This window comes from Cyanistes caeruleus, chromosome 6 (genome assembly GCF_971803275.1).
Source record: "Cyanistes caeruleus chromosome 6, bCyaCae1.hap1.1, whole genome shotgun sequence".
NCBI classification, from domain to species: domain Eukaryota; kingdom Metazoa; phylum Chordata; class Aves; order Passeriformes; family Paridae; genus Cyanistes; species Cyanistes caeruleus.
The window spans coordinates 62040191-62067906 of record NC_141706.1 but is presented as its reverse complement, the minus strand read 5'-3'; the positions used below and the strand labels follow the sequence as shown (position 1 = coordinate 62067906).

General features: G+C 39.9%; 1 protein-coding gene across 5 annotated transcripts in view; it reads left to right on the top strand.

Annotated features, from left to right (window-relative positions):
* The window catches only part of SYNE2 (spectrin repeat containing nuclear envelope protein 2), a 173970-nt gene that overhangs the window by 44550 nt on the left and 101704 nt on the right, over positions 1 to 27716 (top strand). For all 5 annotated transcript variants that reach the window (XR_015287862.1, XM_086892510.1, XM_086892509.1 and 2 more), the window contains exons 21-47: positions 704 to 829; positions 988 to 1143; positions 1794 to 2005; positions 2281 to 2356; positions 2962 to 3080; positions 3620 to 3743; positions 4574 to 4731; positions 5220 to 5367; positions 6534 to 7132; positions 7752 to 7931; positions 8861 to 9011; positions 10758 to 10916; positions 11619 to 11780; positions 14092 to 14193; positions 15463 to 15663; positions 16595 to 16760; positions 17538 to 17650; positions 18433 to 18635; positions 18994 to 19113; positions 19219 to 19507; positions 19865 to 20034; positions 21341 to 21650; positions 22347 to 22499; positions 23327 to 23683; positions 24177 to 24305; positions 25259 to 25420; positions 26307 to 26453. Coding sequence is in view for 4 of the 5 variants with exons in the window: in XM_086892510.1 (XP_086748636.1) it covers positions 704 to 829; positions 988 to 1143; positions 1794 to 2005; positions 2281 to 2356; positions 2962 to 3080; positions 3620 to 3743; positions 4574 to 4731; positions 5220 to 5367; positions 6534 to 7132; positions 7752 to 7931; positions 8861 to 9011; positions 10758 to 10916; positions 11619 to 11780; positions 14092 to 14193; positions 15463 to 15663; positions 16595 to 16760; positions 17538 to 17650; positions 18433 to 18635; positions 18994 to 19113; positions 19219 to 19507; positions 19865 to 20034; positions 21341 to 21650; positions 22347 to 22499; positions 23327 to 23683; positions 24177 to 24305; positions 25259 to 25420; positions 26307 to 26453 (4992 nt within the window). In the remaining variant the exon portion in view is untranslated. The remainder of the gene's footprint in view (positions 1 to 703; positions 830 to 987; positions 1144 to 1793; positions 2006 to 2280; positions 2357 to 2961; positions 3081 to 3619; positions 3744 to 4573; positions 4732 to 5219; positions 5368 to 6533; positions 7133 to 7751; positions 7932 to 8860; positions 9012 to 10757; positions 10917 to 11618; positions 11781 to 14091; positions 14194 to 15462; positions 15664 to 16594; positions 16761 to 17537; positions 17651 to 18432; positions 18636 to 18993; positions 19114 to 19218; positions 19508 to 19864; positions 20035 to 21340; positions 21651 to 22346; positions 22500 to 23326; positions 23684 to 24176; positions 24306 to 25258; positions 25421 to 26306; positions 26454 to 27716) is intronic.

Genomic DNA, 27716 nt, shown 5'->3' with positions numbered 1-27716 from the left:
GAATTCCTCTATCACTCCATCAGAGCTCATAATTTTCGGAACTACAGCCTTTTTTTTTTTTCTTTTTTTTTGCCTGATCAATAATTAAGCTTCCCATCAAGAACAACATGCCTGAATTCTTGGGCAGGTTATTATAAATACTCAGTCTTCTCTTTTTCCCAGAGGGTAGTTGGTAAATCAAATGTCCTGTCTCAAAATGTGGATCTCTTGAAGGGGTGTTGGAGATGGAAGTGCCCAAAATCTGTGCTGGCTGGTCTGGCAGAGAGAGAGCTGGGTGACCATGTGCCAGGAGGGCCCCAGAGCTCATTCCAGGCCATCCTGGAGCATCCCTTGGTGCTGATGGAGACCTTTCACCCAGCTGCTGACAGCCATGGGACATGGTCTTGTATATTCCCTAGGGAAGAGGCAGAGTTCAGTGACCTTAGTCTTTTGTCTTTGGTACCAAATTTTGCCCTAAAGTTGTTAAAAGAACAGCACCTGTTTTTCTCCGTAGAGCATTCACTGATACTGCAACCTTTTGCAGATAAACAGGGATGGAGAATGCCCTTGTACCCACCCACACCAGAACCACACACTGCATATGTGCAATGTATACACTGATTTATTTGCAGGTTTAACATGCTGCTGGTGTCATTTTGTTAATTAAATAATTTACATTCAGCTCTGTTTGCTTTTCATTATGATGTCTTTTTGTTTTTTTTAGGAAGCTTTTAATGCTCTGGACAATAAAGTTCTTGACAAGTTTTTGAAAGCAGCTGAACAGCTGAAAAATATTTCATCTGATCACGAGAAGCTTGTGGTGGAAGATGATGTTCGTAGGAGATGGGAGGTGAGATAATGAAGGAATGAGAATCCACTGTCTGGTCTCATTAGGCCTGGCAGCTTTGAAAACCAATTTTTTCTTGTCACAGTATGTTCTGATGTTTTCACTTGCTGTGTAACACTGTCTCATCATCTCGTGGGAACAATGTGCTTTGTATTTTGCAGGCAGTTCGTCAGGAAATTGTATCCTATGTCCAGCTCATGGTAGAAAGGGAAAAAAAGAAATTTAATGCAACTTTTAAAAAGATCAATAAGCAGTTAGGCAAAGAGAAGAAACTCCTAAGTATGGATAAAACCAAAGGGCTCATCAAGGAACATGAGGTATCTGACACCCTCCTTTTCTGCCTGTCTTTGTGAATACTTTGTTGTCCTTCCTCCTTGTTAGGTTCATTATCTGTGGAGCAGGGCTCTTGTGCTCTGTGTTATAGAAATACAGAGGAAAGAGGCCACCAAAATGATTTCTTTACCTTTTTTGACTGCAGATATTAGTGTTCCTGCAGACTTTCAGAATTAACCCCTTCTTAAGTAGGTGGTATCCTTTTTCCATTTTTTTTTCCCCAGATTTTTAGTATATCTTGAATTCACCCTAGAAAGTATAGTAATTGATAAGGAGTATTTAAAAAATATTCTACTTTTTCTGTAGTCAGTAGGACATGTCTATCTGATGTCAGGGTGGAGAAGACTTGGGATGAAAATTAAAAACTAGAACACAATGAATTTCAAAATCAAGCAAGAGTCAGTGTAGTCTTCTGAATATAGTTGGGAACATGTTGCCAGAAGTCCTAATTTATTTTCTGGTTCTATCTTAGAAAGAACCAAAAGAAAATAAATGTGTGTTTCTTGGTTTGACAGCTTAGACTTTTTAAGAGCACTCAACCAAGAAGACAATGGAAGTATGAAAAAATACATGAGAATAATTGTTATCCTCATGTCTTAACATGGGCTTATTGTATTGTTTTTTCTTTGTTTAGGCCTTTTTTTCACATGAAGGCAGCATGAAGGAACTTAACAAGTCTTTGGAAGACCTTAAAGCATTGTCAAGACTCTCAGAAGAAACTGTTCCAGGGATACAGACACTCACTTCAGACTGTGAAAAAAGGCTTGAAAAGGTTCAACAAATGGTGGCAGACACTTACACAGCACTACTGGCTCGTGTTGGAAAAGGACAATCCCCTCAGAAAGGGTGGGTGGCTCAGTCATGGTGTAGCTTTATATATAAAGTTGTAGCTTTATAGAAATAATTTTTAAAATTAAAAATAAATTTTGGGATACTCTAATGTATTTTGTGGTACATAACCATGTACATTACTGTGGGCAGTTGTACATTTAAACACTCAGTATTAAGTTTTATAAACTGGCAAGTACAATGTTTGATTACCCTTTATCACAGCTGCATTGTTTTAAACCCTGAGCTGGGATTTCTTTTTTCCCTTTATATTTCATATTTTGTTCTTGTAGGAACTCCATTATGGCCTCTGAGAATGGGGAAGAGTCTGGTTCCTCTCAGCAAATTGACAGCCTTATGGTACAGGAGGTAAGGCCAGACTTACTGTTGGAAAACAGTGCTCTGTCAAAGGGAGGTCATTGCCAAAAGGAAAAAGTGTTTATTTCTCTTACTGTTTTTATTGTGATAAGACCTTGGGCCTCTGGTCAGAAATCAAAACCCCATTGTATTTGTGAATGTAGACTGAGTAAATATTAAAGATTAACATGCAAGCAGCAGTACTGGGTGTCCTGAGAAGATGTGAGCCTCCAGCCTGGAACTGTATTTTGCAGAAAAGTAATTTTCAGATGGAAGGGTCATATGGGAAGCTGTGTGCAAGTGAAAATCCTCCATAGTGTCCCAGTAATATGATCAATTTTCAGAGGACAGAGAGAGCAGAACTCGTGAAGAGTTGGAGGCATCTGTCTGTATCTGTGAAAAGGATGAATGAGCTGGCTGCAAGTATTCCAAAATTTGCTCTTGGGACTTGTGATCGAGTTTAAACACATTTTGTATTCATGAATGGCATCTCTCATCTCCTTTGGGACACATCAAGCAATTCTTTCCTTCAGGAGCTCACAGATGTCTGTTAGGCTTTGCTGTGTATTTCACAGAATGATGTGGAGATCACTGTCACCCTTTCTATTTTTACTCAGACCTCAAGACCTGCTGCAGATACAGTTTTGGAACCAGATGTGAAACATCACAATGGAGAAAGCTGTACAAGCAAGTTTGAGGAAGATGGTGATCTGGCCATACCAACTTTGTTAGAGAGGTAATTTTTGAAGGAAGAAATGCATGATTGTCAAGAAAAGATGCTATGCTAGACAAATTAGCTCACAAATTAATTGGATGTACCAAACATTAGATGCACTTTTCCTGTGCAGAACCCTGTTCTTTTTTCTACTACAGTTCACTGAATACTGTTCTGAATTGACAAGGAAGCACTACAGTAGCTAAATGCTTCGAACATTAGAATTTTGTAGCAAGAACATTTTTAGCTATGAATGTTTTACTTCTTTTCTTGGGCTAGAAAAGTCTGCATCTGCCTTACTAATAACTTCAAATATTGCAAAATAAAGAAATAAGTCGTATTTTTTAGAGAACAGAAATTTTTACATTCATAAAACTGAATTTAAAGAATGCAGGCTGGCATTTAGACTTGACAATTACCGTATGAACAATCTCTTTAATATGTTGTCCATTTATGCATTATTTTGGACTTACTCTATTGGTCATTGAGTCCCATACCCTGAGTTATTCCATTTAATTAAAAGTAATATTCTCTCTGAAAGTGTTTGCATCTTTCCTTAGCTTTAACACACAAAGAAGTAACCTGGAGGAACTTCTACAGCTCAGCAGAGATAAAGTAGCATCTGGCTTTACTGATGAAATAAAAGGCACTTCATGCTTTCAGAATAAGCTGCTTGAGCTACAGGCAAGTATTCAACTTTTAAAAATATACCTGGTGCCTAAATTGTTATTTTCCCACGTAGAGTACTCATTTCTCTGTTACATACATTGCCAAGGGAAAAGCAGCATCCTTGCAACCAGATTTATTAGAAGAAGGGTAATCAAGGATTTAAGATTCAGCAGAACTGCATTGCTGTGGAGTTTTGCAGGTGTTGTTGAAAGAAGAAATTGGCAGCTCTAGGTTTGTTGCCTGCAGGCTGAAATAGGTGTAATGGGAAAAAAGCTGCAGAAAGGAGTTTTTTTTGTCATCAGAAATATCCAGGGCTGCAGGAGTCATCAGCTGAACCACCAAGTGGTGTTTGTGCAGAATGGAAGTGTTCCAGGACATGTAACTTGGTTAGATTTGTGAGATGCTTAAGGCAACAACAAGAGGCACAGAGTTGATGTTGAAAAATGTATTACTGCAATTTTTCAAGGCCCTTCTTGAAAGGATTACAAAGCCTTATCAAGCACCTCACAACTTAGTTCAATTCTACATTTGTTTTACTTCTGAACATAGCTAGGTGGAGATATTTTCATTCTTGTGGTAAAAATGCCTGTCCTGTTATTTATTGAACCTTTTATAAAATGTAGCCAAGGCATATATGTGATATGGAAATTGTCACCGTAAAAAGTTGCTGGAGGTTTGCATGCAGCTAAAAATTTGGTATTGAAGGGGAAAAAAGGCAGTAGATACTCTTAGTTTCAGATGATGTTTTCACTGTTTTTGTAGAGACTCTCGTGACTGTAGTTTTATGAACTGTCCACTGAGAAATACAGGATCATATTAATGCATTAGTATTGCTTGCCTTCTAGGTAGTAGACAGTGAAATCAGTTCTGGTTGGACACAGCTGGAAAACATCGCATCTGCCTTAGAAAATCTTGTGGCTGAAGTGCAGCAGGCTGCTCTGTCTGAGGCGAGAAACAAGCTACAAGGCGAGTGGAAAGACCTTCAGGATATTATAAGTACCAGGTATAAAATAACACTTTATGATATTAGCTAAGGAATTGTAATTAATTCTGTGTGTTGTGAAGGGAATAGTGTGTGTTGCAGGAAATAGCTGCACATTTTTAACCTTCTCTTCATTGCAAAAAATTAAGCTGTACTTAATTTTTCTTTATTCATATACACATTGGCAATATTCATTCACATATTCACATAACATTCACATATTCATATCACATGGCAAATAGTGTGAATATCCCCAGGAAGAACAGAGACAGATCTTTGTAACACTACTGTGCAATATTCCCATATATTGCTGTTATTTCCTTTCATTTTTTGGTTAAATTCGCAGTGATTCACATTGCTTTTCTCATTAATCAGAGAAAAACTCATCTGACCTCAGGAGGAGGATCTGTTAAACAGTTGTATTATTTTGGGGGCTTTTTGTGCTTAAAAATACTGAGTGTCTTTTCTTGTTTGCTTCCCCAGTTCATGTTTTGTTACCTTTCTTGCAGAATAAACTCTTTAAGGACTGCTTTGGAAATTGTTTTGCCAATCGAAAATGAATCCATCCTTCTCTGTGAATTAGATCAGAGGCTGAAGAAAAAGGACATCCGGCAGTTTAATCTGATGAACAGTGACCTTGCTTATAGGGAGCTGAAGGTAAGGGAAGATGCAGAGACCACAGCCTAGCAAGGATGGGTTTCTAATATCTAGGAAGTAGGGAACTTAGTGAGATTTTCACTGAGGAGGTTGGGGCTGCTGACAAGACTTCCTAAGCCTTCTAAAATCTGTAACAGCGTTTTAGTCCCCGTGTTTTAAACATCATTGGTCCTGTAGAGCCTGCCTGGGACCCTCAATAGGTTCTGCTGTAAAAGCCATTGTTGTGAACATTTCATTGTAGGTTAGGACCTTCTTTTAATGCAGATTTGTGGTGTTCCCACCTGGCTTTATTATTCCACTTTGTGGAGTCATGCATGTAATATACTGTCAATTTAGGAGCTTAGCCAAGCTACCTTGTGTCACATCTGCTGCAGTATCTGAGCACAGCTTAGGATGGGTTTGGAAGCTCACTGTGAATGCAGCAATTGTTCACCTGCTATCAATATCTGATACCCAGGCCCTGGTCCACTGGGCAGGGTGAACTCTGTTTTGTTCTTGGCTTGCCCTCTGGGCTGAGCACACTGACAGCTACACAGAACTGAAAGTTTGCATTTGTCTGCCCTTGGCTCTCCAGTGAAATAGCGTTTAGGTCTCTCAAGGGCAGAGAGCCTGTGTACTCTGTCTGACCAGTTTTGGCTGCAAGGACCAGAATTTTTGCCCAGCTCTCTGCACAGCTGGGCTTTCACAACCCTGACACGCTGCACTTTGAGGGCTGTAACCAGAGAGCCTGCAGGCTGCACGAAGAGATTTTTAAACACATGGAAGTCTGCTCCAAAAGTATAGCATAAAGAACTGAAAAGATGGCAGAGCAATAAATATCTCTGTGCCTGCCTGTGCTCTGATGTCCTGCTGTGAAAGCCTGCTGCTTTCAGTCCCAGGACTATCATCATCCTTCTCTCCTTCTTGTCTGATTGCTGGAAGGAGTCTTGAGCTTTCTGTAGTGCTGATCAAATTCCCTGTGTGTGGAATACCATTTTTATTTGATTAATTTGTTCTTTTTCCTTCTCTCCACTGACATCCAGAATAGATTTTCTATCGTTACCACCCTGTTTAGCATACTTTTTTACTGCTGTTATAATTTGGTTTTCAGTTATAGGTTCAGCTTGAATGCAGGATATATGTTTTCTTTCACTTGCTAACACTTTTGGTCATCCTCTCAATTTCAGGAGCTGCAGAGATCCATATTAAATCAGATTGAAGTGTGCAAACAATTGGAACACCTAGACAGTTCAGCAAGGGATGAATTTAATCCAATAGACCTGCAAGCTGCAAGCAAAATTATGATTTACTATCAAAACCAGCTTGAAGAAATGAGCCATAAAATGCAGATCCGTGAGACAGTTCTTAAAGATCTGGAAGCTTTTATGGCCTCCCTGAGGAAGATCCAGTCTTCCATCAAATGTCTCTCAGATCCCCCAGATCAACCTGAAGTACGGGGAAAAGCTTTGAGAGAGGCTGCACAAGAAGTTTCTCATATGGCAGAAGAGGCAAAATGCTTGGATGAACGCCTGAAGACTGTTGATATCTGTTTAGAAGATGCTGAATGTGGTAGAAAGACTTGCTGTGAAAACCTTGTTCTGACTTTATCTGAAGAGCTAAATGTGATTTATGATCCCCCAAGTGAGCAGGTGCTTACAGAAGAAAAAGACTTATGCAAGACTTTTTCCAGAAAAAACGGTGAACTCCTTAAAAACATTCAGGATCTACGTGACAGAATTAACAAAATAGGCTTGAAGGATCCAACAATTCCAGCTATTCAAAAAAGGTGGATTATTTTTTAAAGCTCTTTTAATTTCATAATCTCAGTGGAGTCAGCCTGGGTCCCCTCTGCAGGAGAGCACTGAAATTTGAAGTATCTGTGGAACATTCACAGAAGCTGTGAGTTTATTTGTTCCATCACAGCCTAAAAAAGGAAGCCTTCTCCATTTTTTTTTCTTTCAAATTCACACATTTTATATATGTTTAAAGCAGCATTGAGGCAGAAAAAGTAGGAGATTGGCTATTGTGATGTTAGTTCTCAGTAAGAAAACTGTCAGACAGGGAGATGAGTCCCCTTGCTGGGCACCGATGCACCTGATCTGAAACTCTGCAGTGCAAGATGGACAGACTGCATTCTTAATACAAATAAATTTCACTGTGTTCATACAGACCCAACTGCCCTTCAGAATTTGGATTATTTTCTCACATTGTTGAGGTCAGCATAACTCATCAGAGGGCCTGTGTCAGATTACATGAACTGAAAATCAAATTAGACTTTTTATGATGTCATTTAATACAGTATGTGGAGCTCAGAATGAATTTCTAGGGAACTTAATAATTACATTGTGAGCCAAATTAAAGGCTAACTTTAATATAAGGCTGTATTTCATTTTTTTCTAATAAAGGATAAAATCATTAACAGAATTGGAAAAGGAATTGGATCGTGCTGCTGCTGAAATGAAACCTATGCAAGAAATTGCTAATAAGCTCCGACAGATCGATGAGGAGAAAGCAGAGGAAACAAATGAGCAGTGCAGAGTTACAGAGAGGTTATGGGAGGATACAAAGCTTTTGCTTGCTGAATGGTAAGCAGGAAAATTGCATTTTAAAGTAGTATCGTTCAAGTATGAAGTTTGCTTGTGAAATCAAACAGAAAAAAAGCCCTAGACCATACCTTAAAGGTACAGTGGCAGATGTTACCATTGTTACTACATAAATCATTAAACCAAGAATTTCACATGGAGGTTTGCAGCCAAAGCTCATGAATTTTGCATCTTTTTAAAGCATCATTTAGCAGGTATGCAGTCATGTGTTGGACTTAATTGGTATCCAGAAGAATAACCTGGCTGCTGCTGGGAACGCTGTGTCTTCTATATTTGCTGGGAATTTCCTGCCAGCACGCTGAAAATGAAAAGACAAACTGAAAGAAATGGAAAGGGACAGCTGGGAAAACAGCCCCTTATGCAGCAAAATAAAGGGAGCTTGGTTTGTTAACTCTGTGAGGGTGGGGACTGGGAAAGGCTGGGGTTGATCACTCGGGACATCTGTGCTTCAGATACGGTTTTTGAGGATGCCAGAGGCTTTGCATGGGCTGGCACAGTTCTGGTTAGTTCTCATGGCTTGCACAGGTGGGAGTAGCCTGTTTTCATACCCACTGAAGGATGGGCTGATGTCCATCATCCAAGCTGCTGTGAGACCTGCTGCACGTGGTATTTCAGTTTACTGGTGACCGAGCTCACCTTTCTGGTGGAGAGGATCCTATGAACACAACTGCTCACCACAGTTAAATGTGGATCAGAGACATATGATGGTGAAGGGCATTTTTTATTCCAAAAATTAAATGGATACTGCACATTACTACAGGATTTAAGACTGGTATAGTTCATCACTCCTTTTCTCTCATCCAAACATACTTGTCAAAATCCCCACGTGTGTGAATATAGGAGGAAGCAGACAGGAGGTTGAGGCTGCAGGTTTATGCTTAGGCCATAAATAATACATCTCTTTTTAATAGCCAGGAGCAGTGTGCAAGGGTTCTGGAGCTCCTGAAGCAGTATCAAAGCTGCAAAACGAGTCTGACCAGCATCATCCAGAAACAGGAGCTTGTGCTTTCCCAGCAAACTTCTTACATGGGGAAGGAAAATTTGAACAGACTAATAGCAAAGGTGAGTAACAAGAACTTAGTAGAAAGGAAAGAAAAGCCTTTCCTGGGAGCATTCAGATGCAGGGTTGCCCTTGTACCCTCAGCCTTCAGGGCAGATGTTAAGGTCTTGCTTTCACTTTGACTTCCAAAATACATTTAAGGACTCCATATTTTTGTTTTAAGTAGACTTAAGTCTATTTTTTCCTAGTGAATCCAAGTCTTGTTAATAGAAAAGGATTAAATAAACAAAACCAAAACCATGGAAGAATTAGGATCTAGTATGAAGATGAGATTACATCCTGTCCTTTTGCTCCAAGCTGTCTGTGACAGCAGTTAAACATTTGCAGTAGCTTTTACATTACTTGATGAGTTACTCATACTGAATGAGCAGGTACTGCTGGACACCCCTTCATTTAGTTTAGTTTTCCATCTTTTAAGTCAGAAATGTGACAGCCAACTTCTTGGCTGAATGAATACAGCTACTGGGTTTTGTTGTCCATGGTTAACAGATTATTGAACAGCAGCGTGTCCATCACTAGCATTTTACTGCACAGGTTTCACATGTCCTGGTGTATGTAACTGTTTGTTCAGATCCTGTTTTTAGGCTTTCTGATGAGGTATTACCCAGAGAATCCAGGGTGTTTGCTCTCAGGCAGTGCCTGGGCTGGTTACATTTAAGAACCAATGGAAGTGGTGTCTTCCTCAGGCAATGTCTGCTTGTGCCAGCCCCCTTTAGCTGGGGCAGGGTCTCTTCATGGTTCCACCAGCGAGATTTGGTGCACCTTGCATCACCTGAGCTCCTGCTGCAAGGGGGACATTGCCTTCATATCCCAGCCCCTGCTTGTGTGGAGATCCCTCTCTGGGGAGAGCCCTCCCTCCTCACCCTGAGCTGTGCTCTGAAATTGCTGTGGCGCAGCACAGCCATGTCCTTGAGTGCTGATGATTTGTTATATAGAATTATACAAAATAATAGCAGGGAACTGCTTTGTTCTGGTTTGTGAGAGCAGCTCTGCCATCCCTCCCCCGAGCTCAGTGCCCAGCAGGGTCGGTAAGGGAAGATGCAATTTCCCAGGATGTCTGTGGGAAATAAGGAGAGAGCTGTTAACATCAAAGTGCCAAGCACTAGAGGTCAGTGTTTCTTTTCCAGGAAGCTTCCATGTTGTTTGTAAACATTGACATTCCGATTAAACACAAAGAAGCAGCTTGGTGTTTAAATAGAAAGTAGGAGAAAGATGTTTCATTTTCTGGCAGTGGCATATTTGACAGTGTTTGTGTTTAAGTAGGATTTAAGCTTTTTTTTTTTTTCTGTAAATAGTTTGAAACCTGGGGATCGGAATGCAGGATATATTTTAGAGTTGTAATAGTATCTCAGATGATTATCACATTGTGCATTGTTTATTTCTGTAATCTCTGTAACCAGAATTCTGGATCTACAGTCCCCTTGGATCTGACACTTAGGACTTTAAAAGCAAATTGTGGTTTTGGCTCTCTTAGAAATAAATTATCTATATTCCCACTCGCCTGTTCTGCAGCCAAAAGCAGAATGATATGGGTTTCTAACAGGACAATATTCCTGTCAGCATAGCAGGGGTATAACAACACAGGATGCATTCCTAGTCTCATCATATTTTATGAAACAGATTATTTTATGTAATGCTGTTGTTTCCCTTAAGCAAAAAATTCCCAGCAAATCAGTTAAAAAATATTTTGCTGAATAAACAATCATAAGCAAATATGCTCACAAATATCCATGTGGTCTTTTTCACAGATTGAAGAGGCAAAAGAGGAATTTAATGATCACTCTGAAGATGTAGACAAAATAAATCAGATCTGCAAAAACCTGCAATTCCAGCTGAATAAAATGAGAAGCTTTGAGGAGCCTCCGTTCGAGAATGAGGCTAACATTATTGTGGACAGATGGCTGGATGTATGTAAAAAGTAAATTATCAGGGTGGTCTTATCTGATATGCATTGTAGTAATTGATTCTGACTCGGGTGTAATATTTCAAATAAATTAAGTGCAATATGGCAGAGATTCTTAAGAGATAAATCCAAGTGTTTACCAGAGCAAAGCTTGCAGACTATCTGTGGATGTAACATTTCTGATCTCTCAGGTAGTTTATATTGTCAGTACTCCTTGGTGATAAATAATTCTAGAAAATGCAGAAAGGCAGTATTTTGTGCTTTCTGCATGAATCTGTAAGCTTCCATAACAACTCCTATGGATTTAGACTTTGGAGACAATCTGGAAAATTACAGTGCTGGTGCTTTTGGTGAGAAATGTTTGCCACTGTCGATCTAAGCAGTGCATCAATACTGAGATTAAATGGTATTTACTGGGAGTAGATAAACATTAATGAGCAAGGCTCCTTCCTAAACCTGCCTTAAAACTGGCAAGCTGCTGTTGTGATTGGTATGTTTGGTGACATGTGTGGCAGGGATTTAAGTATCTTCTCCATGACCAGTTTACTGTGAAGACACGAGATTTTTTTTTTTCCCCCTTTGCCGCTCTTGTTTTTGTGACTGGTTTCATCTCATTCCTATTCTATTGTGCTGCTTTTGCTTTTAGAATATAACTCAACATTTTTTGAAATCTGTGTATGTTTTCTGTCTGTCAATCTAATGGTAGATCAATGAAAAGACTGAAAACTACTGTGATAATTTGGGAAGAGCTCAGGCTTTGTGGGACAAACTCCTGAGCTTATCTGGCACAATCGATGCTTGGGCAAATGCAGAGCTCAAGAATGCAGAAGACCATTACCTGACTGAGGAGGACCTCACTCAGCTGAAGGTAATTTAAATAGAAATTTTTTACCTTTCCTTTATACTGTAGTGATACAGGCTTTGGGCTATAAACATGCACATTGCATAGAAACACCAGCAGAGGAAGTTGTAACATTTGCAGTTGTATCTGCATGGGTGATTTCACTAAGGGAAATTATTTATTATTTTTTGCCTTTATTTAGGGATCCAGGTCTTGGCAGCTAATGCACAGGTAGTGTGTATGTGCAGTAAATGGTTTTCAGTCAAATGCTGTGCAGTGCTGTACAAACAGGGAGCAAAGAGAAGGCCTGTAAGGCTGTAGCCTGGAGTACAGTGGAGCACAGAGAAGAAGGAAAAGAGTGTGTATAGGCTGATGATTAGTTTCCCGGGTAGAAATGGCCTGTCAGTGAAGATGCTGGAGCCTCGGGGACAGCTGGGCAAGGCACAGCTCAAGGAGATGTTTCAAAGGTGGTTTATTTTCCCCCTGTCCCAGTGTGTTCCTCACTGTAACTTTTTGCAGCCTCAACAGAGTGGCTGCTGAGCATCTCCAGGGGCTGCACATGGGCAGGCAGGAGCAGAGCCTGGGCAGCCCATGCCCCTTTGGCACAGATTATAACTTCAATTCTCAGTATCAGGGTGCAGCTGGGTGTAAAACCACTTGCACTGGGTCTGTGCCGTTGAAAGCTTCATTTACGGGGATGAATATTTTAATTTCTAACTTTAGGGCCACACTGGACCAGCTCTGCTGTTTTGTTGTGGTGATAACCAGTGTCCTCTAAGAGAAAATAACTTCCTGCTTAGAGTGATTTAGACATAAATACATCGCATATCCTCTTGTTTGAAAATTTGCAGGCAGTTTTTCCTCAGTGTTTACAAGCTACAAATGGCCTGTTTTTTATTATGGTTGTTTGCAGCTTTCCTCCTACTGTTAGCACTGCTCATTTGTTTTAATTTGCAGAGCAGTAAAACACCAAGGTGCTCTTTGTGTATGGATCTTCACCAGGAAACAGTGGCATATCCACTGCCCAGCAGTGGATATTTTTTCACATCATTGTTGTCTCTACCATTGTATTGTCAGAATTTTCCTGGAGTAGTTTAGGGCCCTGGAGGCTCCAGTAAAAATGTACCAGCTGGAAATTGTAGTTTTAGGGCCATTTTGTTACCTGGAAACTGCCCGAGTCCAGTGTGATGTGACCGTGCTCCCAGCGTGACTCTGCTCCTCCTTAGGAAGGGCTGTGCTGGAGGTGGCTGCACTAAGGTTATTCTGCTGCTTCCTTCTAAGAGATAAGTCTCAAAAAAGGAGGGAGAAGAGGGCAAGAGACACAGAAACCATGTTCCCACAAGCAACTACTATAAAGCAGAAAAAAAGGAGAGAAAACTGAACCCAATGTGTTTGAATTTTTGTAAAACGATTTCCAAGTGCTGAGGGCATCAAGTTCATGTATCACTTTATTATCACTCTTTTTCTGTTGATCCTTAAACATCTCCGCATTTATGATAATTCTAAAGATTAATATTATTATAATTAATGTTAAATATTAAAATTATATTAAATTAGAATAGTAAGAAGCTAATTCAAAAGACCCCCAACTACTGCAATGTGTATCACATTACACAGGGTGGAAACCCAGGGTCTTTGTGAGCACCCAGCAGAGCACTGGTGCACATGATTTCAGGGAGCCTGTCACAATAGAGCAGAGCAGTGAATTATTGGACTGTGTATTTAAGGATAATTTCAGTATAAATAATGTGAAGGAAGTTCTGCTTTCCCCTGTAGCCTCTATGGAAATGCAAACTCTTTCAAGAGCTGCAGCACATGAATGGGTTCTGATGGTTGCTTGTACAGAGACTACACAAGGAAGGCTTTGTCCTCAGGGAGCTTGGAATATTGATTGGGAATGTGAGATAATGTCATTGTCCTGTTCTTAAGTTGAAGCTGGCATTTTACCTTCACATTACTGACTTGTTCCAAAATACATTCAAATGTGTGGAGGTCTTTCCATAGGCAGAGGGTTTACACTTAGGAAGTACTTGCAGCATGTGTGGTGTTTTATCACTTCCTCACTAAAGCAAGTTGACACCAGTATATATGTGTATATATATATATATATATATACTAGATTTGCATTATCAGCTGCTTTGCCTGAGAAATAGGGTGTTTCTGATTTGAATACAAAAAATGCTTAATTGATAAAATGAAAATCAGGAAATGAAGAATTAGTGACATCTCTATATGCCAAAATGAATAATCAGAATATTTTAATATAATTTTCTAACATAAACACAGAGATTTAATTTGGAGGGAAGCACAGTTACCAACATGTTTTTTCCACCTTTAGGCATGCTTACGAGTCCAAGAGCAGAAACTCCAAAAATTTGACAACACAGTGGCTGAGATAGAAGAACTTCTGAATAGTAATGAACCTCCATTGGAGCTACAGGTACAGAGAAGCTTTTACAGCTGATACACCAATACTTCTTACTATAGCCCTGCTTCTAGTATTGCCTTTTGCTACAATCAGTCACTGGTTTTACTTTCATCCACTTAAGGAGAATTGGAGGCATTTTGTTGCCAGTGAGCAGTGGTATTTCATTTCTTGTATCTCTCAGCTGTCAGAGGTTGTTAAAACCAAACCTGTCATTTTAAACACAAAGGTCTTTCTCACTTCTGTGCCTTTTTAGGTGCTTGGGCCTGCTCAAAGAGGCTGATATGAGTAATATCTGGTGTTTAGCTGTTGGTCAACAATAGGGCAAAATGGACCTCGTCACCCCTTCGGGGATCCCCTTTGGGGAGTTCAGCTTTGCTGACTGTCAGTTTTAAACCCTACCTTTGCCTGGACATGGCTTAATGTAGCTTGGTAATACGGAGTTTCTTGCACAGAGTGATGTTTTCTGTGGTGTTTTCCTTTGGGGTATCACCAGGAAATCATCTTTCTGTGTTCGCTTCACACAGCAAAGAATGAATTCTTGTTTAAGACTGCGTTAGCTTCCCTTGCTCCCGTAGCAGTTCTGTAATCACCCTCTCACAGTGTCTGTCACATGCACCTTGAGCTTGACCCTGTTTAGCTATTTCTGTGTTTATCCTCAGCAGGCAGTGAACTTGGAGGAGTTTCACTGATCTAAGGAGCTTAGGGAAGGACTCAGCAGCCTGGTGCGTGCTCTGCTCCTGGAGAGCCCCAGGCGCCTGGAGTCCCAGGGTGGTGTTCCACCATGTAACCCCACCCAGCTGCTGCCTCATGTAATTCAAGGATGAGATTCAGGACCTGCTGCTCCTTAGTGAATAGTCTCAACCCAGAGCTCCCAACCTCTCTGCTGGCGTTCTTTTGGGCCACTGTGGGGAGTTTCCCCCAGTGGAATCACTGCAGGGGGGTGTGTTACAGAGAGAGCTGCCACCCTCTTTTTCATGGCAGCTGAGGCTCCTGTAAGGCCTTTATCCAGCTCAGAGTAGGCACTGGAGAGAATGACAAATAAAATAAAACAGCACCAGTAAAAATGCTAAAAAAGATGAACTGAGATCACTCCTCCTCAGAAAAGCAGAACTTTAATGTTTTTCAATTTCTGGAGTGGGAGGGAAACAAATCAAAACAAACTGTAATTGAAACATCTGGACCTCAGGTCACTTAATTTCTTTTTATTTCTATCATAGATTTTTGTAATGTACTGGGAAATCAATCTGGTATAATTGATGTATGTTTGCTTCCAATTTTAAGGTCATCAGATCATCTGTTGTGCAAAAAATGGAGCTGATAAAAGAGCTCTTGTCAGCCAAGCGAGGGACCAGTGAACTCACCGTGAATACAGCAGAGCTGAAGGGAGACCTTGATCTGGCCAAGACACAAATTGGAATGACTGAATCTCTTCTTAAAGCTTTATCTCCTTCAGACACCTTAGAGATCTTTACCAAACTAGAGGTAGCATGCCACAGATTGTGTAAATTTTATACATTTGTTCATAATTTCTCTCTCTTTGTCGTGTGTTCCTACATGTTCATCCTGTGCAAATTGTAGACTGCTGGAATAATTCCAGTGAAGAGCCTGGCTTGAATATTTCCTTAAGCTGCCAGAAACATGGAAGAAAAGCCTCTTTTTACTGGAATTATCAGATATATTTAACCCTTGCAGCTGTTGGAAATGATTAATCCTAGGCACAACAGCAATATTGCCACCAGGATATGTTCAAGCAGTAGTGCGTGTTTGGATTGTCTGTTTTCCAAGACTGGGTAATATACAGAGGATGCTTTCGTGCCACCTGATCCTGACTACAAGGGGAGCTCCCAGTAGCCAATTTCAGCCAAATATTTGCTGAAACTCCAGCTTGGAGGCTTAGGCTGGCAGGATTTAAACCTCCTGTGGAGCAGTGAGTGGATTATGTGCATTGTGGGTGTCAGACCTCTAGTGTTTGGGGCAGTGAAATCCCAGCCATTGGAGGAAACATAAGAGTTTTTAATTAATTCTCTAGCTCCCTCTAAGCTACCTTTCGGCCCATGTGGTGTTGACACACAGAATAAGGAGTTTAGGGGGTGGAATGGCAGCTGAGGCATTCTAGTTTGTGTTAGATGCTCTGGAGCACACAATGGCACTATTCACATATCTGTTCTGTGGGGCTATGTGTGCATACAGGTGTACACACACTGCTCAAGGAGAGTTTAGTGCTTATACCTACCTACTGATGTCCTTGTTAATGCCAATACCATTTAAGAAATCATTTTGACAGACAGGCAGGACTAAACCCTTTTGCAAAACTCTAATTTGTACTAAAGCAGTACTGTACAGTGAACTTCTGCTTGGCCTTCAAAACTTACTTTTTAAAACTTCTGCTTTGTTTTTTGTTTTTTAACCTTAGGAGATACACCAGAAAATTCTGCAGCAAGAGCACCTTGTGGCATTACTCCAGGAAGAGACAGATTGTCCTGATGTGGATGAATTAAACAAGCAGCTTAAATGTGTCACTGATTTATTTAATAACAAGAAACATGTGCTTCAAGATCACTTTATGGGTGTTTTGAATCGTAAGTGAACACATTTCAATTATTTACCTTTACAGGTTTGCATTGACCACCACTTTAATGACTTAAAGGTCATGCAGTTAATTGGTTGGGTGTTTTAAACTACTTTGGTATCCCAAACTGCCTCAGGGTTCTGAACAAGATAAAGATTTGCAGGAAAACAGATTTTGATCCCAGAAAACCACTAAGACTGAATCAAAGTATTTGGCTTCTTATTTTTGCATTTAAAACATAAGATAAAGAAGTGTAAAACATAGTTCAGGAACAATTGTCTGAGTATTTCATTTAAAAATACAGAAATCCAATGTTTTGATTTTTTTCCAGTGATTTTTTTAAAATTTAAAATTAGTTACAAGAATAAATAGTGTTTATATATAATAATAATAGTGTTTATATAGTTTTATTCTTTGCTTTAAGCAGACACAGAATTATGCAGGTAGGAAATTTGGCCCAAAGATAGTGTCATGTCTTCAAATGTTTTTTAAATAGTATCAATCTGTGTGGAAATGAGAAAAGTTTCTACTAGGCTATTCCAGGTCTTGTTTACCCAGACTGCTGTGACTTTTCTCAGGGAACAGGTGTGTTGATTGTCAACCAATGTTAGCTGAAAAAAATAAGAGCTGCAGAATTTTCAGTCACATGTTCTGTAGTAAAAAGCAACCTTTGACAGTAGCACTGATAAATGTAATTGTAAATTGTCTGAAATCTTCATGTTAAACAGGAATTTCTTTTACAGAATGCAGTTAATGAAAAAAATTGGAATGTACCTTTTTATTTCAGGTCAGTGCAAGAATTTTAATGACTGGTTCAGCAGCACTCAGCTGTCTCTGAAGGACTGCTTTGAGCCCTCAGAAACAAAACCCATACTGGAAGAAAGACTACAGAGGCTAAAGGTAAAGTATTAAAATATTGTTATAAATAAAGCTGATTGTTCTTGGAGTGTTGCTCTTTTTACCCACGAGACTGTTCTTGGGACTGAATTCAGCTTGCAGTGGTTTTATAACTGGAGGGTGAAAGAACATCTCATATAGCTTAAAGTATTAGGAAAACAAGGGCAATGAAAATAAAACTGAATTTAATTGAAATTGAAATGAAGTCAGTGCTCAGGTTCAGACAACTTGGGCAAGTGAGAGACAGGACAGTAGTTAATCAAAGTCAGTGAACCTTGACCAAGTACTTCAGTGAGCAAGGCTGCAGAAAGTCAAATATTTAGAGAATAGCATGAAATTTGACCCCCAATGGACTCACATGTGAAAAAATTTGCATTTAATTTGTTGTAGCAAGATTTTCTCTGCAAATCAGACAGAATGAACAGAAAACAGATGGAAAAGCCACAACATCTGCAAGAAGCAATCACAGTTAAGCAGCAGCAGGAGATAGTGATGTCAGTGCTAGATTTGGATGCTGCTTGCCTGTTTCTGTGTGAAACAGTACTGTAGAGAAGAGAAAACAAGTCATCAATTCTACTTTCTCCGTATTTTACAAACAGCAACTTTTCCATTTACATATGTCATAGTCAGCAAACTGAATTAACATAAATTCTTTTTCAGGCACTGAAATTGCTGGAAAAAAATACTGGTGGATATAACAGTAGCTGAAAAGCTCTTGTAACATAAATATCTATTACACTACAGCAAATATGACAAATGCATCTTGTGCTTGTGTTCTTTTTCAGCACTTCCTAACATCTGAAGGCAGAGATAGAGACATCCAAGAGGTTAAAGCTTTATTGAATAAAGTGAAGCCTTACTTGCCCAAAGCAAGCATTAACCACCTCAACAGTCGTGTGAGAGATCAAGAGGCAGAACTACAAAGGTTGATCTCCAAATGCCAGAAACGGGAGAAGGAGCTTGGTGCCTCTCTCCAGCAGCTCAGTAGGTAGGGAGCTAATCTTGTCTGACATTTTAATCACAAGTGTTATCAAATGATTCATTATTAAACAGCCATAGGGAATGGCAAACAACCCTTCTTTTTACAAAAGATGGTATTTTAATTAAATGTTTTGTTGTATGTTCCATGTGGGGTTTTTTTTCAATTTCATAGCAGACCTGTGTGGAAATTATGGACAATTTCAGTGACATGAGCAGAGATAGTTAAAATTAGGCGTATGTTCAAAATTTTTCTTGATTGACACTCTATTTATGTTATTTTTTTCAGCAAAACACTGCTGCCAGCAGCTTTTAGCCATGTGATGCCTCTTATTTTGACCTGAGTCTCTATTTTATACCTCTTTTAGCCTTGAAGAAAGCAGCATGGCGTTGGAAGAATGGCTCTCTGCTCAGGAGGAGAAAGTGAAAGAGATTAATAAAGATGATACAGAACTTGAAAATGTCTATAAAACATTGTTAATGCAGAGGTACTGGGTTTTTTGGTCTCTTTCTAAGAACTGTCTTCTAAACAAGATTCTTCCATGTTGTTACAACAAATTGATGCTGATTAATTTTTTTTTATTATTTTTCAGGAAACCATTTGACTCCCTGGCTCAGCTATCAAATTCCTTGAGGGAGGCTGGGCTGGCAGAATATGAAACCCTTTCTGAGGCCAGTAATCTTATTAGTAGGTACCATGCACTGATAACACGTGTCAGTGAAATGGCAGGGAATACTGAGAGACTTCCAGTGGAAGGACAGAATTTTGAAGGCCTTGCCCAGGATGTTTCTTGCTGGATCAAAAAGCTTGAGGAGGCTCTCAATAAAATGAGTTCACAAGGAAGTGAGTTGCCATCAGATGAAAGCATTATTCAGATAAAGGTATTGTGTTAAATATATTCCTTTTTCACATTCCACCTCAAGCTAATGCTTGATGAGTCAGTACCACCTGAAAGATACTGTTACTGCTCATGGGCTATAATTTTGTCATTTTAGCATTTTTTTTAATTTGTCAGCACAATATGGGTCTTCTTTATAGAGAATAATGAATAAATTAGCTTAATTGTCCCAGACTTTGAAAATTAGATGATCTATATGTGTCAGCTATGTAATATATCAGAAGACTTCTGTTGTCTTGAACAGCAGTGTGAAAAGTATGAAAAGAGTAATGGTAATACCTTCCATTTTGTAACCAAAAATAATTGTGTATGCACTGCTTCTGCTTCTTGTTTAATACAGGAAATCACAAATCTCAGAGATGAAGGTGAGGCCAAAATACAGAGCATGGTGGCTCTAGGAGAAACTATATTGAGAAATGAGGAAAATAAGAAGCCAGAGGTTCAGCAGACTATTTCTGAGCTCCAGAAAAAGTGGGAAAACATCTGTCAGATGGCCACTGAATTTAGCAGGTAAGGTAGAATTTGCCCAGAAGCAGTTGGTATATTGACTTTTTTCTCTTCTTCCTGCATCTGTTCCATTCATTTTCTGTTCTTTGGGAGCAGAATGAGATACCCACATAAGTTGTTGTATTTCTGCAGAGTTGTGGAGGGGCAAGTCACAGCTTGGCCTGAATGGTCAGGTGGGGAATAGCCAGAGATCCTTTCTGGTGTGGCCATGAATAGCCAGAGAATCTTCTCTTTCCTCCTGTTATTATCAAGGTCTCAGTAAAAACAGCACAAGAGGCACTCAGGAAGATGGAGCATTGGATCCAGCACAGCAGAATGCAGAGCATCCTCTTCACACTGTTATAGATAGGAGAGAAGGTGCTTTGCATGTCTGAAGAGATGCTCAGGACCTTGCAGGATCAGGTTTGTGGACAGCAGATGTACCACAGGAACAACAGCAGTGAGAAGCTGGAACAGGGAACTTGATGCAAGAGCACTTCACTTATTTGCCAAAAAATATGAATGTTGAGGGGCAGAACCCAAAACAATGAAGCTTTGCCTTTGTCCTCAATTATCCTGCTGTACTTTACAGAATTATATCCAGACTATCTATTTGGATTTGTTTGTGTGGAATCATATTTTTGAATGTTGGCATTTAAGTTCCATCTGGAAGATATCTGAGCTTCATCACTAAATGTGAACATACAAATGTTACTTCTGTCTCATTGCATGCTTCCTGTGGACAAATGCAACCTGTTCACCTGCAGCAGATCAGCATGCATGCTTATAAAGCACACAAAGAGAAATTCAGTGTAAAGGTCAGGAAAGTAATCACTGGATTGTACTGATGTGCCCCATATTGTAAATGCTGCCTTTGTTGTCTGTATCTCTAAAACACTCCCCCGCCCAACTAAATGTGATGTGTGTCTTCCACAGAACATTCCCTTTCAGGAGGCTGTCATGGGAAGTCAAGGAAAGCAGACTCATAACCATATTGTAATTTTTTGAACAGAATTTCTACTGCAGTGAAAAGCAGAAGAATACTGAGCAATAAGCATCTCATCTCAGATGTTGGAAACTGTGGGTTTATAGGTTAAGGTTTAAGAGGGTTAGTCATTCATCCTGCATTTAGATCCAGTTCATCTGCAGTAACCAGTGTTTTTCATCCCCTTGAATATTCCATTCTGATCAGTAATTTAAGATATGAAGAAAAAAGTATTCGGTACACTCAAGTTCATTCTAATGGTTGACTTTTTCACACTTTGACATTTTCTAGGTAATCAATACATCTGTTTTTTTAACACTATTAAACACAGCATTTTTTCCTTAGCCCTCAAGAGCAACTTCAGTGTAACAGGGAGCAGTATGACCAAAGCAAAGAAGATCTGAAACAGGCTCTAATGGAACTGGAGAAACAGCAAAAGGAGATTTTTGCCCTTCAGCCTGGTTTGGAGGAGAAGCAAGCTCAGCTGGCAAACTATGCTGACCTCCTGCAGAAAACAGAAGCCTTGACTTCCCAGTTTAGCAAATTGAAAAGCCAGAAGGAGCATCTACAGGGCCACACTGTCGATCCCTGCTTCACAGAGGCAGAATGGTCAGAATTAAAACACCAACATGAAAATCTGCTCAGCCAGCTCCAGGTTGGGACCTTCACTCTCTCTGTCCTTTGCTGTTGGTTGCACTTCTCACTGCTCAGATGTGGTGTCATTCAGGTGGGAAGGTTATGGGTAAAGCTGGGAGTGGAGGAAGTTCCTCTGAAAAAGGGCAGGGAATATATCCCCCTCTCTCTCTGAGGGATAAATACTGAAACAACTGAGACCAAAGTAAGCGTGAAGAACATTTTGTGCCTGTATAAACAGATTTGGATAGCTGTAATATGGAGCATTTGCTCTTACATTCTTCAATCCACAGTAGGTTTTCTTCCTTTTGGAAGGATGAATTTGGAAAACATGTGAAAGGTTCTTTTCCAGCATCTTGCTTGTTCTTGGTTTCACCCAGTGTAGTACAAATTGCATTTGTACTGTGTGGCATTCTGTCTCTAATGTTTCATCCATTTCAAGAGAAAACATCCTTTTTACAAGTACATTTCTATGATATGTTAACCCTTCTGGTTCCTGCTATTCATAAAAATTTTGTTCATGATGGGAGTCCATAATGTGCTGGGAAGAGAGCAAAATGGTTTTGTGTTCATCCTGTGGTTAGCCAGATATTTTATGGGAAACAAGCAAGTTCATTGTGCTGGTGAGGTCCTGGAAAAGCTGTAACAGTCTGTGGATGATTGTTAGAGATAATGGTGAGCTAATCTAGAAACTTCTTGGTTTCTCAACATCATGCAGACATGGGAAAGCCCTGTTCAAGAGCACCAGCAGGTTCAGGATACAGTAACAGGCCTGAGCACTGAGCTGAAAACTGTCTCTCAGAAGCTGTCTGAGTGTGATGGTCCAGCAACAGAACAACCATCAGCTGAGCAAAATCAGTTGAAATCACAGGTATGTTGCAATTTCTGCATCTTGGAGACCATCACATTTGTAAATGAGATCTGCTCATGGTGTCAAACCGAAAAGCTATGAAACCTTTCTAGAATAAAAAGTGTGTAATGTTCCTTTATCAAGATAATTGTAGGATTCAAACCACTCTTAATGAACTTGGGGGGACCTTGGCTGAACAGGAGGTTCAGGAAGAATTGTCCTAGCTCAAGCATGCAGGATTCTTCAGTTTGGTTGTTTAGGATTTTGGTTTTGTCCTCTTGGGGCATAATGAGGAAAGATTTGATTAAATTTCGTATTAGTAAGTGTCCTTAATTTAGCCAGAAACATTTTTTTAAAAAAGTCAGTAAGCCAAGTTCATTTTTAAGAAGCGTCCTTCATGTAGAAGTAGGCATTCTTTTGCTTTTTGGCAGAATGGAAGTGAGTCTTGTAGCTGTGAGCACAGAGTTGCTGTAAGCTGGAATCATAGCTCAGATATGGATAACTGCAATTCCCTGTCCTGCAGAACTTGCTGTACCTCTAAGAAGGAAAAAGGAATAGGAGAGGAGGCGAGGGGGGAATTAGCTGTTCAGAGCTTGGAAGGATCATCATCCCAGTGTGCAATGGGATTATTTTATCACCGTAACGCTTTCAGGTGTTCTCTGTGCATAAAAATGGCTGACAAAATTACTGGCAATTGACTTTCTGCAGGAAATAGGTCTGCATGTACCTTTCAACACAGTTTGTTGTTCAAAACAAGTATTTATGATTTAGAGGCTGACTTAGATCTTGTCATTAGGTATACTGAGTGAAGACACTTTTCAAATAAAATGTTTTCTTCGTGTTTAAAGGAACAACAGGGACCACTTAGCCGATGTGAAGACTCTGTAAAGAAAAGTTTGGTTTTAACAGAAACTGTTAAACAAAACACCTCTTCACCAGAACAGGATTTTATTAAGGATGAGATTGAAACACTTCAAAGTGAACACAAAAATCTGGAAGAAAGACTTGAAAATGTCAAGCAAAAGAAGGAAAACATTTTCAGTGAAGCCCTTGAGTTAAAAGATGAGTTTGATAATGAAACACAAAAGGAAGATAAGGCAGATACCGTGCTGAAGAGAGAGACACAGATCACTTCTGATACTCAAATCTCTGGAAGGGAGGCCCCCACAGCAGTGGAGCTGAAAAAGCCTTTGGAAATGAGTGATGTGAGTTTATTTGTTGACAGTAACAACAATGGGAAGCTGGCTAAAGAGACATCTCAAATGTCTCATGTGTATTGCATCCTTAATTTCACTGAAATTAAGCCTCCTATAAATACAAGTGTATAAATCAAAGAACTGGAAGGAACTCTCATAACTTGTTACAGGAAGTCTTTAACAAGCCAATAACATACTTAAAACAACAATTTTCCATTTAAATACAATTCCATTTAAATGCATGTTGCTTTCTCTTGCCACTTACTAGAGCAGGTATCCTTGCTCAGGACAGGGAGAAGGTGTAGAGATGGGAAATCTGCAGATGCACCTCTGCCTAAGAGTTGAGAGCTTCTCTTAAACCAATGAGACTTGTTTAGAGCTGCAGCAGAGTATTTGTCCTGTTTGTTTTCAGAGAGAATAATTTTTACCATTCAGAGATTCATGTTAAAATACAATGATTATGGTAACACAAACAGATTTTCTTTTCTATCATTTCTCTTAGGGTCAAGATGTAAATGGAAATATGTCTGAGAAAGACAATGCTCCAGTTTTGGAGGAAAGCAGTGTATTGTCAGACAGCCCATTACAGGACATCCATCACAGCAAGGAGAGATTGGGGCAGGCTATTCAGGTACCTGACAAATGTGTTTCAGTATAAGTCAGTGTATATGTGTATGTTCATTAGAAATCCATATGTAATTCCTTAAAATCTCTCATTTTATGGAGGCATGTTTTCCTTATCTGATGAAAGGAATGATAAATTATGTTTTCATCAAACCATCCCCTCAGCCTTGCTCTTGTGAAGTGTGCAAGAGATGAAAGTGATGGTGTCTGCAAACCCCCAGGGCTTGGACCCACTTTGTCCATGATGCAAAATGCACCACCTACCTGTGATTTCATAAAATCTATCACTAAACGGTTTGATTTGGAAAGGGTGTTAAAGTTCATCCAGTTCCAACCCCCTGCATGGGCAGGGACACCTTCCACTAGGCCAGGTTGTCCTGAGCCCCACCCAGCCTGGCCTTACACACTGCCAGGGCTGGGAATTCAACAGGTTTCATCACTGCAGGTAATGAAAGGTCTCTAACCTGGAACTGCTGATTTTTATGGGACCTCAGGACACTGATGCTGTAAATTACTTGTAAAAATGTAAATGTGTGCAAGGCTGAGGGAATGATTTGGGGTACTCATTGACCTGACCATGGATAAGAGTACCTGGGAGAGATGACCATCAAAATATCACAGTGGAAAACGTCCATACTAGGATTTCTGGACAAGGTGCAAAATCAATAGTTATCAAATGTGTCTAATCAGAAACTTCTATAACCATTTTAAAAAATTTTGTGAGCACTTATTCCTGTTAACCCTGTCCTGAAACTGCTTGAGAGTGGGTAAGATCCCAATATGGCAAACTGATTTAAGCAGGGGATTCCAGCTCTCTGGGTTAGGGTTACCTCAGCCTTTTCCTTCATTCATTAAGCTAAAATGAAGATAGAGTAGACAGATTGTGGAGTGGGAAGTTTCTTAGCAAATTTTGTACTATGACTTTTACTGATTGTAAACATTTTTCATTTTTCAAATCAGGGAGAGACTGATAAGGAGAGCCCAGATATGGATAAACCTGACAGGACCCAAGAGGATGTTCTGGACAGTGCAGTTCTGGGTGGTAAAGCAGAACTGGAAAGACATCAGGATGGTGTTGCTATTGAAGGTGATCAATCTAGGGAGAAAACCCATCCAGCACAGGTAACTGGACATGAGATTACACCAGAGGGGTCAAAATTGAGGGTGTATGTATCCAGTTTAGTTGCAGGGGGGATGATACTACTACAAAATGAGTGAGAAAATCCTCAAGTTTACACTGAGCTACTTTTGTCTGATGTGATACGTAGTACATGGTAACTTGTTTAATTCTTTACTGTACATATAAAATTAGTGTAGAGGGAGGCTTTTTTCTTTAGTGGTTAGCTGAAGATCATTCCAAGGGGTATTATTGCATTCCAAGTCACCTGGATGTATTGTGAAATCTCCTGACCATTTTGCCTGAATACTGTTATTGTGCTTGACTTGCTTTCATTTATATAGATGCCTTATTTAGATATTTTCTTTGCATGTGTGAGGTTGCATTTGAGATGTGTGCCCTGTGTGGTGCACCCTGGCACAAGGGGAATTTTGACAGAGTTTTAGCAAACTCTGTGAGATACTGAAACCTACATCCAGCAAACCTCCAGGTTACCCACAGGACTCTCCTGCCTGGGTGTCAAACCAGATACACTCTGTCTACCATACAAGTCCTCAGGAAAAAGCTAAATCTTTAAAAAATGCATTGAAAACTGTGTCCAGGAGAACACAATTCAAAGTCCCTGCTTAGAATAATGAAATATGAACAGTGTAGGTCAGAACACTTGCAATTTATTCTAAAAATTTATAACAAAATTACAGCACTGCTTCTTGTAAGTGGTTTCCTTTGCCATAACCTTGCTCACAGTAAATTATGAGCTGTAATTACGGTTTTCCTCATCTACCTATAATTATGGGCTTCATAGCTTTCTCAAGCACTGTAATTACTACTCAGCAGGTTTGATTAGAGCTTTCTGATTACTGGTTTCTTTTGTTTTTCTTACACCAAAAGGAGGAACCTAGTGATGTAGAGAATCAGTCATATAGAGAAGATGGGGGGCAGGTTCAACAGAAGCTGTGCCAGAAAGGTCAAGTTCTGGAATCTGCAGCAGCTGAGAAAGATGGTCTGGGGTCGAATCCCCCAGCTCCTGCACATGAGGTAACCACAGTCTGTTAGTTCAAGTGAAATGTGCCAGTTGTTCAGTTTTTGTTTCCACATGGGTCTCAGCTGAAGGTGTTTTAAAAGCAGAGACAATTAATCACATCAAAATCAAGACCATTGTGGATAGTTCTTATTTATGTCCATGATAATTCTGAACTTAATCCAAAGTTCTTGCCACATCATAATTTTAAGTGGTTCTGTTGAAAAAAGAATTCACTCTAGTTTTTAGAGCCATCTTAATCAGTCTTTATGATATTTAGACGTTTATGTTTAAACTGTCCATCAGTACAAACTTTCCACGTTATTACAGTCAGTTATGATAGTTTTGCCATAAGAAAACTGAAATCCAGGGGTGATCCAGCATAAGAAAATAAATGAAATAGAGAAAGGAGAAAGGATTCAAGCTGAATAAATGAAAAGTTACATTACTCAGTGACTTTACTAATTCTACTCTTCTTTAAGAGTAGAGGAGTTATATCACAAGTGCCCTGTGAGAGCTGATCTCAGACACCACATTCTTAAATTGAAGGTAGAGCTATATCTCATCTTCATGGTGAATCTATGGGCAGGGCCACACAGGGCCTGTCCATGGGCAGGTCTTACCTGGCACTTGCACATCTGCTCTCCCTGGAAAACCATCAAAATCTCCCAAGGGTCTTGGGACTTTGAAGAAGCCCCTGCTGAATGGAAGCTAGTTGTGTTATTTTGATTTACAAAAAGGGTGTGAGGGAAGATTTGGTAAACTACAGACTTGTTAGGCTAACATCAGTTCCTGGAAGAATTAGAGAGGTCATTCTGGGTACTATTGAAAAGCATTTAAGGAGCAATGCAAACATCATAGACTTGTTTAGGTAGAAAAAGACTTTTAGGGCCATCATGTCCATTTACCCAGCACTACCAAGCTCAGCACTAAACCATGTCACCAAGTGCCACAGGTATACTCTTTTAAATCCCTCCAGGGATGGTGACCCACCACTGCCCTGGGCAGCCTGTTCCAGTACCTGACCACCCCTTTGTTGAAGGAATCTTTCCTAAAATCCAATCTAATTCTCCACTGGCAGAGCTTGAGGTGGTTTCCTCCTGTTCTGTTACTTGTTACACGGCAAAAAAGACCAACCCCACCTGGCTACACCCTTGTGTCAGGGAGTTGTAAAGAGTGATAAGGTCTCCTCTGAGCCTCCTTTTCTCCAGGCTAAACAACTCCAGACTGGTGCTCCAGACCCTTCCCAGCTCCATTGCCCTTCTCTGGACACATTCCAG